The sequence below is a fragment of the Silene latifolia genome, chromosome Y, assembly GCF_048544455.1.
Source record: "Silene latifolia isolate original U9 population chromosome Y, ASM4854445v1, whole genome shotgun sequence".
Lineage (NCBI taxonomy): Eukaryota > Viridiplantae > Streptophyta > Magnoliopsida > Caryophyllales > Caryophyllaceae > Silene > Silene latifolia.
Genome location: NC_133538.1, coordinates 445,333,588 through 445,349,945, shown reverse-complemented (window position 1 = coordinate 445,349,945; position 16,358 = coordinate 445,333,588). Strand labels below are relative to the sequence as shown.

The 16,358-nt window shown below is 41.1% G+C and overlaps 1 protein-coding gene across 1 annotated transcript; it reads right to left on the bottom strand.

The window, feature by feature from the left end:
- Positions 1–15,524: 15,524 nt before the first annotated feature.
- On the bottom strand, positions 15,525–16,358 carry LOC141632732 (uncharacterized). The gene is made up of 2 exons (XM_074445248.1): positions 15,638–16,358; positions 15,525–15,580 (listed from the first exon to the last, which is right to left on the bottom strand). The coding sequence occupies exons 1-2, from the start codon at positions 16,356–16,358 to the stop codon at positions 15,525–15,527; spliced, it is 777 nt and encodes a 258-aa protein (XP_074301349.1).

Below are 16,358 nucleotides of genomic sequence, written 5' to 3'. Positions count from 1 at the left end.
GATTGATGAGGCAAGTGGGCCTTAAGAAGAATATTCCTAAGCTTGACACCGTTCCTCAGACTGCATTGGCACAAACTACCGAGATTCGTCGAGAGTGGGCGCTCAAGTTGGCTCAGAGGAACATGTGATTCATACTGTCTCCTGTTGATTCCTTATGGGTATAGGATTCATACTTGCAATGGAGGAAGGCTACTACTCCGGAGGACCGTGAGAAATTTAGAAAGCGCGAGCCTGTTGACTACAAGATTTGTGTGGTAGCAAAGGAGAACCAGAAGTATCTGAGTGAGGGGGAGGAAGAGGCCGGTTTCCGAGTCTTTCATCCGTCGAAGAAACCGAAGACCGCTCCTGTCGTAGAGATGGTGGTGGATATAAATGGTAAGGCTAGACCGCGAGAGAGACCTTTGGTGATTAGGTCAGAGATAGCGCAGGAGCGCCCGACTCGTGGTCGAGACAAGAAGTATGATAAAAATGACAAAGGCAAAGGGAAGATAGAAGAGTAGTCGTAGTATTATTTATTATTATTATTATTATTATTATTATTATTATTTTGTAATAAATGGCAGGATTTTTAGAATCCTAGCCTAGCATTTATTTTTAGCATTTTATATTGTTGGCGTATTATTATTACTTATGAGGCAAATGAATAAAAGATTAATTAGTTATGAAACTATTATATTTTCTTTTCATTATTCTTATCGAATTTCAAATGCAAATGCAAATGTCCTTCTATTTACATTTTAAAATAATGGGTTGTATCGTGTGAAGGACTGCCTACGTATTCATTAAAAAAATGAAATCAAATCCTTGCGCGTAGTTCGAGTAAATGTAAAAAAATAAATGTTCTAAGCAAGAGCTTGTAACGAACTAGAAAATAAGCATTAGCTTTACTTACTCCTAAAATACAACTCAATTTATTTGATGATTTGAGAATGACGAATTGTCAAAATGCAAGAGCAAGGTGACATAAGCTTTATTTCAGCGGGCCAAGGGCCATTTTTATTTCGTGTCGCATGAACGGCACGTGGGTGTTATGTGAGGCGCATGTCTTGTCCTACCCTAAGCATAATATCGTTTCAGTTGGTCGAGGTTAGTTGGATTAGCAAATTCATTCCCATCTAGGTCTGTGATCCTAACCTCACCCCCGAGAGTATGGACTTGACTAAGAATGGTCCGGCCCAGTTGGCATTGAACTTTCCTCGTGGATCGACAGGTAGAAGAGCGCTAACTGATTTGAGGACTAAGTCTCCTTCTTTGATGTTTCAGGGCTGAACCCTTTTGTTGAAGGCTTGATTGATACGTGCCTGATATGTTTGCACATTATGCAATGCGCACAATTTTCGTTCATCCAAGAGGACGAGTTCTTCATATCTATCTGTCTTCCAATCAGCTTCTGGAATTTTTCTTTCGAGCAGAATGCGTAAGGACGGGATTTCTAGCTCAACTGGTTGTACAGCTTCCATGCCGTAAGTTAAATAGAAAGGAGTAGCCCCAGTGGGCGTCGTAACTGATGTGCGATAACCCCATAATGCGAACGGTATCTTACTGAGGCAATCGCGATAATTGTCGATCATTTTCTTGAGGATTATGACGACATTCTTGTTAGCTGCCTCTACCGCGCCATTAGTTTGTGGTCTATATGGCGAGGAATGGTGGTGTTTGATTTTGTACTTGGCTAGCAATTGTTCAGTCTCAGCCTGGAAATGTGATCCATTGTCACTGATGATCTCGTGTGGGCAACCATATCGATAGATGATATTGGTTTGTATGAACTTTGCCACGTTTTTGGCTGTGAGACTAGTATAAGATGCCGCTTCGACCCATGTAACAAAATAGTCGATGACTACCAAGATGAAATAGTGGCCTCCTGTTCCGGTTGGAGTAATCTTTCCGATGATGTCGATTCCCCAAGCAGAAAATGGCCAAGGAGATGTCATGTTGTAGAGTAGTGAAGGAGGGACATGTTGCACATTCCCGAAGATTTGGCAGTTATGGCAATGTCTGACATACTTGATGCAATCGGATTCCATCGTGGTCCAGTAATATCCCAGATGCGTGATTTTATTTGCCATCATTGGCCTACTCATGTGAGGGCCACACTCTCTATCATGAACTTCTTTCATCACTTTTCGTGCCTGTGAATGATCAAGGCAACGTAAGGCTACACCAAGAGGTGTTCTTTTGTATAAGTCTCCTTGCATTAGGAGATATTGAGAGGCTAGTAAGAGTATGGCACATTGTCTTCTCTTATCCATATCTGGCGGATATGTACCATTGAGCTTGAAGTTTCGAATGGCTTGAAACCAAGGTTCCCCTGGGTTTTCCTCCTCATCTGTAATTTGGTGTACATAGGCTGGTTCTTATCGTCGTTCGATGCATAAAGGCATTTCTACCATGTCGTCTGGCATGTTTATCAGAGATGCAAGTTTTGCAAGAGCGTCTGCAAACTAATTTTCTTCACGAGGTAGGTGTAGATAAGTAACCTGATCGAAAAATTGAGCAACTTGATCTATCCTAGCCTGATAGGGTGCTAGACTTTCACTTCGAATTTTCCAAGATCCAGTAATTTGGTTGATGATAAAGGATGAGTCTCCGTGAACTCGAAGATTTTTGATGCCTAAACTTAGTGCTGCTTGAAGCCCTTTGAGGCAAGCTTCATATTCTGCTGCGTTATTTGTCACCTCGAAGTCGAGTTTGACAGAGAGTGGCGTATGCTCACCTTCAGGAGAAATGTGCAATACTCCTATTCCAAATCCTCTTAGATTCAATGTTCCATCAAAATAAAGGTCCCAAGAATCTACGTTGGTTTGTAGTATATCCTCGTCTGGAAATGACCACGTGTCTAGTGTTTGGGTGTCGTTGATGGGATTATCTGCGAAGAACTCGGCAACAGCACGCCCCTTTATAACCTTCAGAGGTACGTATTTGAGATCAAACTCTGAGAGCATTAAGGTCCATCTTGCCAAGCGTCCGTTGAAGACGGGTTTTTCGAAGAGGTATTTGACAGGATCCATTTTAGAATACACCTTGACAGAGTAACTAAGCATGTAGTGGCGTAGTTCCTTCGTTGACCACACAAGAGCGAGGCATGTCTTTTCGAGAGGTGTGTACTTACATTCATACTCCAAGAACTTCTTACTAAGGTAGTAGATAACTCTTTCTTCTTTTCCTACAGTTTGTGCTAGCATTGCTCCATGGCTATTTCAGTTACTGTGAGATATAAACCAAGAGGTTGATCTCGTTGAGGAGGCATGAGCACTGGTGGCTTGGCTAGTATCTCCTTGATTCTATCAAACACCTTTTGACAGTCATCATCCCATATGGTGTGATCTGTTTTCTTGAGCTTTTTGAAAATGGGTTTACAGATCATAGTAAGTTTCGATATGAATCGACTTATATATTGTACCTTGCCTAAAAATCCCCTAACCTCTTTCTCTGTTTGAGGTTGTGGCATTTCAATTAGAGCTTTGATTTTGGATGGATCGATTTCCATTCCTCTTTGACTGACGACATATCCCAGAAGTTTACCTGATGTTACCCCGAATGTGCACTTCTGAGGATTGAGCCTCATGATGTATTTTCGCAATCTCAGGAAGAACTTACGAAGGTTGTCAATGTTCCCCTTCCTATCCTTAGACTTGACAATCATATCGTCAACGTACACTTCTACCTCTTTGTGTATCATGTCATGTAGCAATGTGGACGCAGTTCGTTGATAGGTAGCTCCAGCATTGATTAGCCCGAATGGCATAACATTATAGCAATAGGTGCCCTAATGAATGACAAAGGCAGTCTTATGCATGTCTTCTATGGCCATCTTGATCTGATTATATCCTGCATATCCGTCCATGAAGGACAACGACGCGTGGTCTGCTGTATTGTCTACCCATATGTCGATGTGTGGTAGAGGAAAATCGTCTTTGGGACTTGCTTTGTCTAAGTCTCGGAAATAAACACAAACTCGGATTCGCCCATCTTTTTTGGGCACGGGTACTATGTTAGCCACCCAGTCTGAATACTCGGAAACTTTGATGAACCCGGCTTTGAATTGTTTATCGACTTCTTCTTTGATTTAAAGAGCCCATTCTGTCCTCATTCGACGGAGTTTCTGCTTTGCAGGTTTGAAACCTGGTTTGCTTTGAATTCTGTAATCTGCAATATCCCTGTCAATCCTTGGCATGTCTTTGTAGGACCAAGCGAAAACGTCTTTGAACTCATGTTAGAGGTCTATGAAACTGACCCTTTTGGTTGGGCTTAAGGTCGTCCCTATCCTAAGTTCTTGGGGTTCTAGTTCGGTTCCTACGTTGATGGGTTCAGTGTTCTCTATAAATGGTGCCCCTTCCCCCTCTTGTAATATTTCTTTAGCTATGTAGGGAGGTAATTCGATTGAGTCTAGGTCAGGATCATCCTCATTATCATCGTAAATAGAGTTGCATTCAGAATATCACAAAGAGTAAGCAGAATCTGATTTATTCATATTAAATTTTGAAAAGAGTTGAAACAAAGAAGCCATATTTTCTATAGTCAGTGGCGGTAAAGGGACAACTGCTGGGACATTTCCCAAGCTACTGTTACTACTTGACGCTATGCTAGGAGAAACAAGGGGATTGGGAGTGACGACAGGAGGAGACTCTTTAGGGACTTCTCTAGAGTCAGACTCAGATTCCGACTCCGACTCCGACTCTAACTCGAATTCGTTGTCTTCAGGTTCTCCTTTGAACATCTCTCCTTCTCCAGTGGTGACCTTGAAGAGCTTTCCTTGGTTGTTTGTCCACTTGATCGACTTTCTCCATCCTTTTTGCTGATTTGAACTGGTTTCGGTGATTAACGCTGTAGGATTGAAGTGGTCATCCTGTAGTATCATGGTAATGATCTCGTCCTATGTAGCTCTAACAAATCGGTCCTCTCCAAACATAAGACTGACAGCTTGTTCATCTAAGCAAGGTGCTTGACGAGTCTTGACGGTAGGAACCGTTTCTGAAGGAATGAAGTAGCAATCGTGAAAGACCTCGATTCCAGCTAGTTGCGTTCCTTTATAGTGCCAAGGTTCGGGAAACCCATGAAAGTATTCCTGACTCCCTTCTCTAACGAAGTATCCAATTAGTGTAGGGAGATAGGGTCGCATTTGGATTCCCACGTTCTTACGGTTTTGAAACTGAGTGAGCATTTATAGAGCTTCTTCTTTCGTGGGTTTGCATCCCAACCTGAATGGTATCCTTTGAGAGTTTCCTTCTTTGTAAGGTGCAAAGGTATTCTTCTGGGCAGGATTCAGTGGCATTCCTGGGAAGTATCCCTGAGACTTGAGTATGTGGTTGACCACTAAATTGGAGTATGGATCGAAGTATAGAGGTGCCAGTTCACTTTCTATAAGGTTTATGCTATGGTAGCCCCTAAGCACATATACTAGATCTTTGAATACTTAGCTGCTTGACAACTTCTCTATCACTGCCTTGATAGGTGACGAAGTGATCGTCACTACTTTGCCATCTAGTGGGATCTTGATTTTCTGGTGCAAGGTGGATGCTACTGCTTTGGAAGCGTGAATCCAAGGCCTTCCCAGAAGTATGTTGAATGATGCTTCGATATCCATTATTTGAAAGTTAACCTTTCGCTCATTTGGTCCTGTAGCTATGGTGAGATTGACTAGTCCTACCACTTTACGTCGTGTTCCATCGTATGCTCGAACACCTTGGTTGGTAGGAGTCCAATCCGATTCTTTCATGCCTAATTTTTAGGCTGTTTTCAATGGTATGACATTGACTGCAGAGCCATCATCTACCAAAGTCATTGGCACATTTTTCTTTAAGCATATGACGGTGATGTATAGAGTTAGGTTGTGACTGGCGCCGAAGGGAGGCAAATCCTCATCTGAGAAAGTAACTGGGTTACTTAGCTTAGTTGAATCTTGGAAGACCAAGTTGACTACGTCGTCAGGCGTAGAGTTGTGTGCTATATTTAATTTGGCCAAAGCTTGCAATAAAGCTTGGCAATGAGGAAATGAACTTGGCACTAGTTGCCAGACTTAAAGATCAGCCTTTGTCTTATGTAGTTGTTTTAGCAAGTGGTTATTAGATATATCTTCGCCATCATTTGGTGTGACGACGTTGGTGTTAGTAATTGGACCACTAGCTATAGGACCATTTTGAGAAATGTTATGGGCGCCCTGAACGAGTAAGGTGGTCTATATCTTGGGCTTCACTACCTTTGACTATATCCTCACTAATCTTGACTAGGTAGTGCTCAATGAGGTATTCATCTTCATCGTCATTGGCCCATATTCCGTTGACGGTAGCGAGCTCTCTTAATTTGATGATCTCAGCTTATAAATTGATTGTTTGGTCGACTAGACTGTTAACTACGGCGACTACCTCTTGCATTGTAGAATTTGGAGATAGATTTAGTGGCACTCTTTCCCTGGGGATGGTGCTTGGACTGTGGAGGGATGCTACTACATCTTCTAGTTCTGAAACTTGCCTATTCACACTCTTTGCCCATGCAATAAAGTCGGCGATGGTAGGAGAAATGGTGGAATAACTCCCCTCATCTTCTAACACATGGATCTCATCTTCGATTGGAAAAATGAGGTGTGAACAATCTAAGGTATATTCTTCTTTTATAATCATCAGAACTCCAAGAGGATTCTGAGTAATGTTAGGCTTACCTCCAGGAGGTATGGGTAGGCCACCATCTTCGATCATATCTTGAAGGACATGCTTTAGCTTGTAACACTTCTCTGTATCGTGTCCCTTAGCTCTATGATATTCGCAATATGAATTTACATTTCAGAACTTGGACTTCTTTTCTGGGTCAGGTGTAGGCCCTATGGGTTGGAGCTTACCCTGTTTCATCAACCTTTTTCAGAGCATAGGAGTTTGTGTCGCTAATGTTTGTGAACTTCTTTTGTGGGTTATTCTTCTTGGATGATTTGAGAAGGTTAACCTCATCAGTCTTTCTAGTAGAGCCATAAGAACGACTCGTTGAAACTTGATATCCATGACCCACCGTTTTGGACAAGAGCCCTTTACGGATGTTATCTTCAATTCTTGTCCCTAGCACAGTTAAATCCTTGAAGGTCTTAATGTTTTGGTACCTCAAGTGGTTTGCATAAATGGGTCTTAAGTTATCCATGAACTTTTCCACAAGGGTAGCTTCATCTGGATGCTCAATAAGTTGTGTGCTAGTCCTCCTCCACCTACTTAGGAAGTCGGTGAAGCCTTCTTTCTCATTTTGGGTAAGAACCTCTAAAGTGCGCATGTTGACTTGGATTTCAGCATTATCCGCATATTGTTTAGCGAACTCGATTGCGGCATCATCCCAGGTGACAATCTTCTTGTGCTCCAAAGAGTAGAACCATTTTTTAGGAATGGTGTCGAGAGATGAAGGAAAGATCCTTAAGAACATCTCAGATTTGATGCCTTTGATAGACATATAGTCTTTGAAAGCACGAATGTGGTTCAAAGGGTTCTCATCTCCCTTGAACTTTGGGATATCAGTCATATTGAAGTTGGTTGGCAATTTGGTGTTCACGGCCTCATACTTACGATTGTTCTCCCTATAAATGTCATCTCCTTTGAGGTACATTAGTTGCTCCTCCAAGTATTGGAGTCGCTTCTCAGCTTCATTAGGACCTATTGGAGGGTTGATTTCTTGTTGTCCAATAAAAGGTGGGAGGTTATCATTCACAAATTCGCTAGGAATATCATCTTATGCAGGAGGGAGTCTAGTCTCTACAGTAACAATTCGGCCTTAAATTGTGTTGAGGCGATCATAAACTTGGTCTTGGCTTGTTTGGAGACGAGCGAGCGCAGCTAGGATTTGAGCATTACCATTTCGGGGTTGACCGCTGACGCTTGTGGTAATAGTTTTAGGCATCTTGGAAACTAGATAAGAGATTGACGACGAATCAAAACACGATCGACCACCCTAGCACACTTACTCAAAGAAAAAAAGACTCGACTTGTGAAGTGGGAGTGTGCCACTTGTGTCAAGTGTGGTTTTGATAATGACAAAGGTTTGAAATGTTTGTCCTAGTCAACTGTAGTGTAGTTGCAGGAGTGTTGACTAGAAGTGGGGTTTTGAAATGGGTTTTGAGGCCCGAATTTTGACTCGATATTTGGACAGAGTTTTGACTCATTTTGCGCTAATTTGGGCCATTTTTCGAAAATATTTACATTTTGAAAAGGTTTTAATTTTACAAAATTTTGTCATGGTTATGTTTATAAAATGGTGATCACGTATAAAACAAGCATTCATATGGGCATTATAACGGTATGCTGAGTGCATTTAAAGGGTTTTGGTTTAAATGGGTGGGTTGCCATACCGAGCAATTAAACCCGGGTCTGTGGTGAGGTCCGTGCCAAACATGAGTAAGGTCGGTTCCTAGTCCATTTCCTCGAGTAGTGAAATCCCTTGATACAAACATGAGTAAGCATCATGGTATGGTTGACGTCAATCACTATCCATCCTTAGGCCCAGATAAGAACTTGGACCGTCCAGATAGGACGATTGGTAAAATGGGTTGGGTTGGGCCTAGGAAGGCAGAATAAAATGATCAAAGAAGATCGTGTAATAAAAACCGACAACTGTCTCATATAAAGTATTCCCTAACCTTGTTCAAGTTTCACCCTTGGCAACACGTAAGTGTATTACTCCCCAGCGGAGTCGCCAAACTGTGGACACGGGGGGCCCACGGGGGTGCTTGGGAAAAAAGCGTTTGCATTTGTGGAGTCGCCACCAATTTATTATGGAAAATTGGAAACCGTTCGAATACTTCGCGTCATGTCAAGACACAAAGTAGTGACATAGACACCAAGAACTCGTTACCCTTAGCATTCTATGTCTAGAATGACTCTCGTGGATGCCAATGAACACGGATGTTCACAGAGATCTGGAGTAAGGGGTAAGGGTACGTATTAGGAAGTCCTTTTACTGAATACCTAATCCCGCCCTCCTCGATAGCGGCCTCTACTAATGATTAGGGAAGTTATTCATACTTGATATGTTGTCGATTATATGCATGCAGTGCAACAAACAATAGATTAATCCTAGCATGTGAATTAACTAAGTCGGTTGACAAATAATTTAGCACTCATTAATGTCGAAGTAGGGTTTAGATTAATTACATGTGAAAACAAGCAAATAAATAAATCATACAAAATAATAAATATATTGCGATAATTAAAATTACAATAATTACAACGAGTAATTGATTTACGTCAAAAAATATATTTAAGATGGATATTTGAAAAAAAACAAAAGAAAATAAACTAGGTTAAAACAAACAGATTAGAGGTGATAATAGGATTAATAGCCAATTAATACATAATTAACGAATTAGGTCAAAGCAGGAACGGAAGTTCAGAGATAGAGCTCAACCCGGAACTGGCGCAGCAATGCTGCGTCTTTTAGAAGAGGCGCAGTGGTCACTGCGTCTGTTCCTGAGGTGAGTTATGGCTGTGAAGTCAGAACTGCGATTGTTAATGTTCGTTGGTGGATTTAATGATTGATTATTGATATTTGACTTGGATAAAAGCGATTTAGCAGGTTATTTACATGTGAATGGGTCGTAAAAGCGATAACGAACAACTTAAAACTAACTAGAATGAATTAAGACGGATTAAAACGAATTATGAGCGAATTATAACTAATTAGGCCAAATTATTACAAATTAATTAGGTTTATTTAGGTCAAACTATTAGGAAGGTTGTGATAAACAGATGAAAATATATACAAAAGTCGAATTTTCAGAGGTTTTGTATGAACAAATCGAATCTCCAAAAACCGGGTTTGATTTTAATGACGAAAACCCGCAAATATTGATTATTAGGGATTTAAGTCAAAATTTAAAGGTGATAAATTATTAAGAACAATGAATTATAATTATTACATACGAATGAAAGAAAGAACATAAGAAAGAAAAACGAAAGGAGATGAATTAACAGAAGACGGAGGAAGAAGAAGAAAAGCAGGAACTGTGGCAGCCTCAGGAAGAGGCGCTGCAGATGCTGCGACTCTTCGAAGAGGTGCAGCAGATGTTGCGACTCTTCGAAGAGGTGCAACAGTTGCTGCGTTTCTTCTCGACCTCTGTCTTCTGTTAATCCGTAAAAATAGGTTTGATAAAAGGTAAATCGGTTTTAAGCATATTTTTGACGTAAACCTTACATTAATTGATACAATAATAAAATACAATAATAAAATATGGGATTTACACCCTCAGACTTACATGTTTGACGAAACGAGATTAACTAAGTTAACGATTAGTGATTGCTCGACTCGAATATATGATGAAAGTGCCCTCGTTAGAGGATTTAGCTTCAATTGATTGATTAATTGAGGTGGAGTTGGTCAAATTGGTCTGTCATGCAACGAGACTGGTACTCAGAAGGATCCGCACTTACGTGGTCAATTGATCAAGCACGTAGACGTCAATAAGCTTAGAGCACGGCTTAGAATGCAAAGGGAGAAGACAAGGGCGGACACTCGCGTGAGAAATATGAGGAACGAAGGTCCCTATTTATACTAATCATACGGAGGAATTATGGTATGAGTGAAACTTTGGAAAAAAATCTCAAAAAGATCTGAAAATACGTAGAAAAGGGCTGGAGAAGAGGCGTAGTAGCCACTGCGACTCTTGAAATAGGCGCAGCAGGTGATGTGTCCTTTCCCCAGAGGTTTCCTCCTGCGGAAGAAAGATTTCCGCGTTTCTTTTATGGAATTGCGGTAGATCTTGACTTCCTTATTCTTTAAAATATGATTTCGGGAAATATTATACCAAAAGATTAAAAATTGATTTTATGGTATAAATATCTGGAACATTCTAGAACATTCTGACTCGGCATTTTAAAACAGTTTATTAGAAAACGAAACGGTTTTTTCCCGGACTCCAAATGAACTCTAATTTCTGTCAAAATGACCGTAATGGCACGTAGATGACGACCAAGGGGTAGACACAAGTATTTAAGCTATTAATTGACGATAAACTTACGAACTGTCATAAATCGTTCCGTATACCAAACATGCGGCCTAATCATCACCGGGTGGTTTGCGGGAGGTGCAGAAATGAGGTATCTACAGTTACCAACCTTCGTTTGGGCACGACAGGGTGCAGAATATTTTTGAAAGGTACTTTTAAAAGTACAACTATAATAGGGTAGCCCTCAATCCTGAAGATTTTATTCATGCAACGACAATTCATGTATAATATTTTCAGGATTCAAATATTATATTAAAGTATGTATAACAAGGTTGAACATATAAGTTTTTTCATATAGGGTACACATAGAATTTGCATATTTATCATATAAGGCAGGCAATTTCATCAGGCAAAGTGAACAAAAATCAAATAGTTATAAGTTTAAATTTGAATTTTACTTTGTCAGGATAGGATATAGTTGTTTTCATTCTAAGAATCATATATGAAATAGTTTCAATTGAGTTACATTCCAGGACCTTGTGATCATTTCTCCTTCTAAGGTTTATAGCTTGTAGGCTCCCTGTCCGACGATTGAGTCTATTAAGTATGGACCTTCCCGTGCAGGAGTTAACTTGCCTGCTGATTTTTCTTTTTTTTGTTTGGGAACACTTTTCGTAGAACAAGGTCTCCTTCTCTGTAAACTCTGATTTTGACATTCTTGTTATAACTTTTAGCTATTGTTTGTTGATATGAGGCCATCCTGATTTTAGCAGTCTCTAAGTTCTTCTGTCAGGACTATGTTGTCTTGCATCAGGTTGACATTTACCTCGAAGTTGTTCAGGTTATATCTTGAGGTTGGCACGTGCACTTCTGCAGGGATGACTGCTTCACAACCATACACCAGGGAATAAGGTGTTTGGCCTGTTGATGTCTTTAGAGTTATCCTGTCTGCCCAGAGTACTAGTGGAAGTTCTTCAGCCCATCTACCTCATTTAATCTTCAGCTTCTTTTTTAGGCAGTTGATGACTACCTTGTTACTTGATTCCGCCTGACTATTTGCTTTTGGATACCCAGGGGTTGAAGTCACCAGGTTGATATTCCATTCGTCACAGAAAGCCTTGGTTCTTTTCCCAACGAACTGAGTGCCATAATCGCAGACTATCTCTGAGGGGACTCCATACCTGCATATGATATTTGTTCTGATGAAGGATATTACTTCCTTCTCAGTAACTTACATGATAGAATCCGCTTCAATCCATTTGGAGAAGTAGTCAGTCATGGTAACACGAACACTTTTTGGCCCGGTGCTACCGGGAGTTTTCCTACTATATCCATGGCCCACTTCATAAATGGCCAGGGTGTAGAAATTGAATGTAGTAGTTCTGATGGCTGATGAATAATCGAGGCATGTATTTGGTAGGCTTCACACTTTGCACAATAGTCTAGACAGTCAGCCCTTAGGGTAGGCCAGTAATAGCCACTCTTGTGTACTTTGCTTGCCAAGCTTCTTCCTCCTTTATGGTTGCCGCAATATAATTCATGAATTTCTTGAAGTACTTATTTGGCTTTATGTGGCTCAAAGCACCTTAGATAAGGTCCAACCTGAGATCTTTTAAACAGAGTGTTGTTGATGATGGAATAAGAAGAGGCCCTAATTTTAAATGCCCTGGCTTCGTGCCTGCCTTGAGGTAGTATGCCTCGCAGGAACCAGTCATAGTAGGGTTTAGTCCAGGAGTCACTGTCAGTGTTGAGAATACTAACTTATTCAGGTTTGCTGATAGCGGGTTTAAGTATATGAATAATTGGTATCTTATCAAAAATAGCAGGGGTAAAATTCGAACCAAGGCTGGCGAAAGCATCAGTCTGGGTATTCAGGTCTCTTGGTATTTGCTCAATGTCAAATGAAACGAATTTATCGCAAAGTTTTTTTTAGCATATTCTAAATATAAAATCATTTTTTCATCATTTGCTATATAAATTCCTTTTATTTGATTTGCAATTAGAAGTGAATCAGTTTTTACCTTTAAGTTTTGAACACCGAGGTTTAGACATACCTTGAGTGCTACTATGAGGGTTTCATATTCAGCCTCATTGTTAGTAGCTTTGAATTCACAACTCACAGCCTGGGCTATAGTGTCCCCTTGTGGCGATTTTAGCACTAATCCTAACCCTGTACCTCTTACGTTGGACACGCCATCAGTGAACAGGGTCCACTGTTGATTTGAGGTTTTATTTTCTAACTCGTTAACTTCCTTGACCAGGTCTGATTCAAGGTTAGGGATGAAATCAACTACAAAGTCTGCTATGGCCTGTGATTTGATTTCTGTCCTGGGTTCAAAGGTAATATCATAGGTACTAAGCTGGACTGACCATTTGGCCATCCTGCCTGATAGTTCAGGCTTGCGTAGGACAGCTTTTATGGTAGGTTGGTCTTAACTCTTATAGGGTGAGACTTAAAATAAGGACGTAACTTGGCACAAGACATGATCAAAGCTAAAACATACTTTTCAAGTAAGCCATACCTCATTTATGCATCTAGTAAGCTTTTCCTTACATAGTAGACAGGGTGTTGCTGGCCTTCTATTTCCTTTACTAAGACTGCACTTACCGCGGCTTTAGTGACAGAGAGGTATACCGACAAGGGTTCTCCCTTTTCTGGCATGGCTAGTAAAGGTGGAGATGAAAGGTATAATTTTAAATCTTGAAAGGCTTTTTCATGTTCAGGGGTCCATTGGAATTCCTTATTTTTTCTGAGTATGTTGTAAAAAGTTTTGCACCTTTCAGATGATCTGGATATGAACCTGTTCAGGGCTGCTACTCTTCCTGTCAATGTTTGAATGTCCTTGACAGATTTAGGTGACTGTAACTCTAGTATGGCCTTGATCTATTCAGGGCTGGCTTATATGCCGCTTTTGGTCACCATATAGCCTAAGAACTTCCCTGCAGAAACTCCAAAGTGGCATTTTGCATGATTGAGCTTCATATTGTACCTTTCTAGGATTTAAAATGCTTGTTCCAGGTGCTTGACATGATCTTGTGCGTTTTTGGACTTCACTACCATGTCGTCAATATAGACTTCCATGGTGTCCCCAATCTGCTCTTTGAACATCATGTTGACCAGGCGCTGGTATGTTGCCCCATCATTCTTTCGACCGAATGGCATGGCAAAGTAATAATATATGCCTCGGTCAGTAATGAATGTTGTACTCTCCTGGTAAGCAGGGTACATCTATATCTAGTTGAATCCACTGGAAGCATCCATGAACGTGAGCATTTCATGTCCTGCTGTTGCATCTACAATAGCATCAATATGCGGAAGAGGGAATGGATCTTTTGGAAAGGCTTTGTTTAAGCCAGTGTAATCTACACAAACTCTCCATTTGTCATTCTTTTTCTGCACGACCACTACGTTTACTAGCCATTCAGGGTACATTCCTTCTTTTATCATGCCCATGTCAAGGAGTTTGTCCACTTCTTCATTGATAATGGCGTTTCTTTCTGGTGTAAACTTTTGTCTTTTTTGTTGCACAGGCTTGAAAGATGTCTCAATATTAAGATTATGAGTGATAATATCAACACTAATTATAGTCATATCAAAGTGCAACCAAGAAAAACAGGAAGATTTATTTTTAAGAAAACTTACTAATTCAGGCCTGACTGAATCAGGGGCATCAGAGCCACTTAGAACATACCTGTCAGGGTATTCAGGGTTAAGGATTACCTGATCTGTTTCCATCTTGGGTGGCGCCACATATTTGCTCCTGACAGGGTAATGTAATTGCTATGTGAGGAACTTACCTGCCTTGAATGGCTTTAGGGCCTCGGTATAGCATTCTTGGGCTGACTTATGCTCACCTTTGATAATTGCTACTCCCCAATCTGTTGGTATCTTGATGCACTAGTGATAGGTTAAGGGGACAGCCTTGACATTGTGAATCCAAGATCTGCCTAGGATGACGTTGTAAGAGGACAGGCAGTCTAGGACTCCAAACCTTTAGTAGGATGCGACACCTTCAACATAAGTAGGAAGATAGATCTCTCCCAAGGTGTTCTTTGTCTCGCCACTGAACCCTACCAAGACACTGGATTTCTTGGTGATTTGATCTTCTTTGATCTTCATGGCTTTGAGCACGTCTAGCATGATCACGTTCACTGAGCAACCTCCGTCTACTAAGATCCTCCTTACATTCGCGGTTCCAATTTCCATGGAAATTACCAGGCCATCATGAAGAATGTCAGGGACTCCCACCAAATCACAGTCACTAAATGTGATGGGTGGTATGTTGTTAGGCTTGCAGGGTGACTTAGTTTGAGGCGTCCTGGCTATTTTCATTGCCGCTGAACTGGTCAGGCCACAAATCTCCGATCCACCATTTATAAATTTTACTTCGTAGAGTAGAGGGGGTGGAGGGATATTGCGTTCCTGCTTCTGCTCCTGATTGTTTTTGCTGGGGTCTTCAATTCTGCCCCTGTCTTTGATCAGGTCTTTGAGGTATCCCGCTTTCAACAGGTAGGCTACTTCCTTTCTGAGGGTAATGCAATCTTCTGTCGTGTGTCCCATATCTATGTGATATTCGCACCATTTGGTATGGTCCTTCCTTAGATTCGGGTTGTCTTACTTCTTGGGCCACCTGACTACTGGCCCCAGGTTGTCCGGTCGCTTGATCAAACCTGTAATGTCAACACAGAAGTTATGTTTAGAGATAGGTGGATGAATTTTAGCCTTACCTTGCTGTTCTTGTGTCAAGTTGACTTCTGATTGATCAGGCCTGGTATATGGACCACTTCTGTAGTTTTTGCTCATGCCACCACTTTTCCTGTTCGGCTTATCATAGTCTTTTGAATTGCAGGACCCTCCAAACATGTAACTCTTGTCTTCCTCTAGCCTAATGTAGGCAAGCGTCTTTGCCGGGACGTCTTCGAAGGAGTGACAAAGATACTTAGTTAATTCAACATAAAGATCACTGTTGGGTAGCAATCCCTGCCTGAAAGCTTCCACTGCTATGCCGATGTCACACCTGGTTATTGATACTTTTTCCTTGTTGAACCTAGCAAGGAAGCTTCTGAGGCTCTCATATTTTATCTGGGTAATCCAGTATAGGTCACTTGAGCGTTTTTCCAATTCCCTGCTGATGGTGAACTGTTGATTGAATGTATTGAACAGGTCAGCAAAGGACTTGATACTTCCATTTGGCAGGTTAATATACCATTGCAGTGCAGGACCAGTCAGGGTGGTTCCAAATCCCTTGCACATGCAAACCTGCCTAAACTCACTGGGAATAGATGCAACCAACATTTTTTGTTTGTAGAAGGCCACATGGTTTTGCGGATCTGAGGTTCCATCATAGGTTCTCATAGATGGAATCACGAATTTCTTGGGAAGATCTACTCCAGCTATCTCGTCTATGAAGGGTAAGTCAGCATAACTCTCTGGGGCAGCTTCTTCCAT

Bases quoted from the DNA above. Each gene is read 5' to 3' on its own strand.
- LOC141632732 (XM_074445248.1), bottom strand. From the start codon at position 16,358: ATGGAAGAAGCTGCCCCAGAGAGTTATGCTGACTTACCCTTCATAGAC. The intron at 15,581-15,637 runs GTAAGGCTAAAA...TTGACATTACAG, and splicing joins CTTGACACAAGAACAGCAAG to GTTTGATCAAGCGACCGGAC.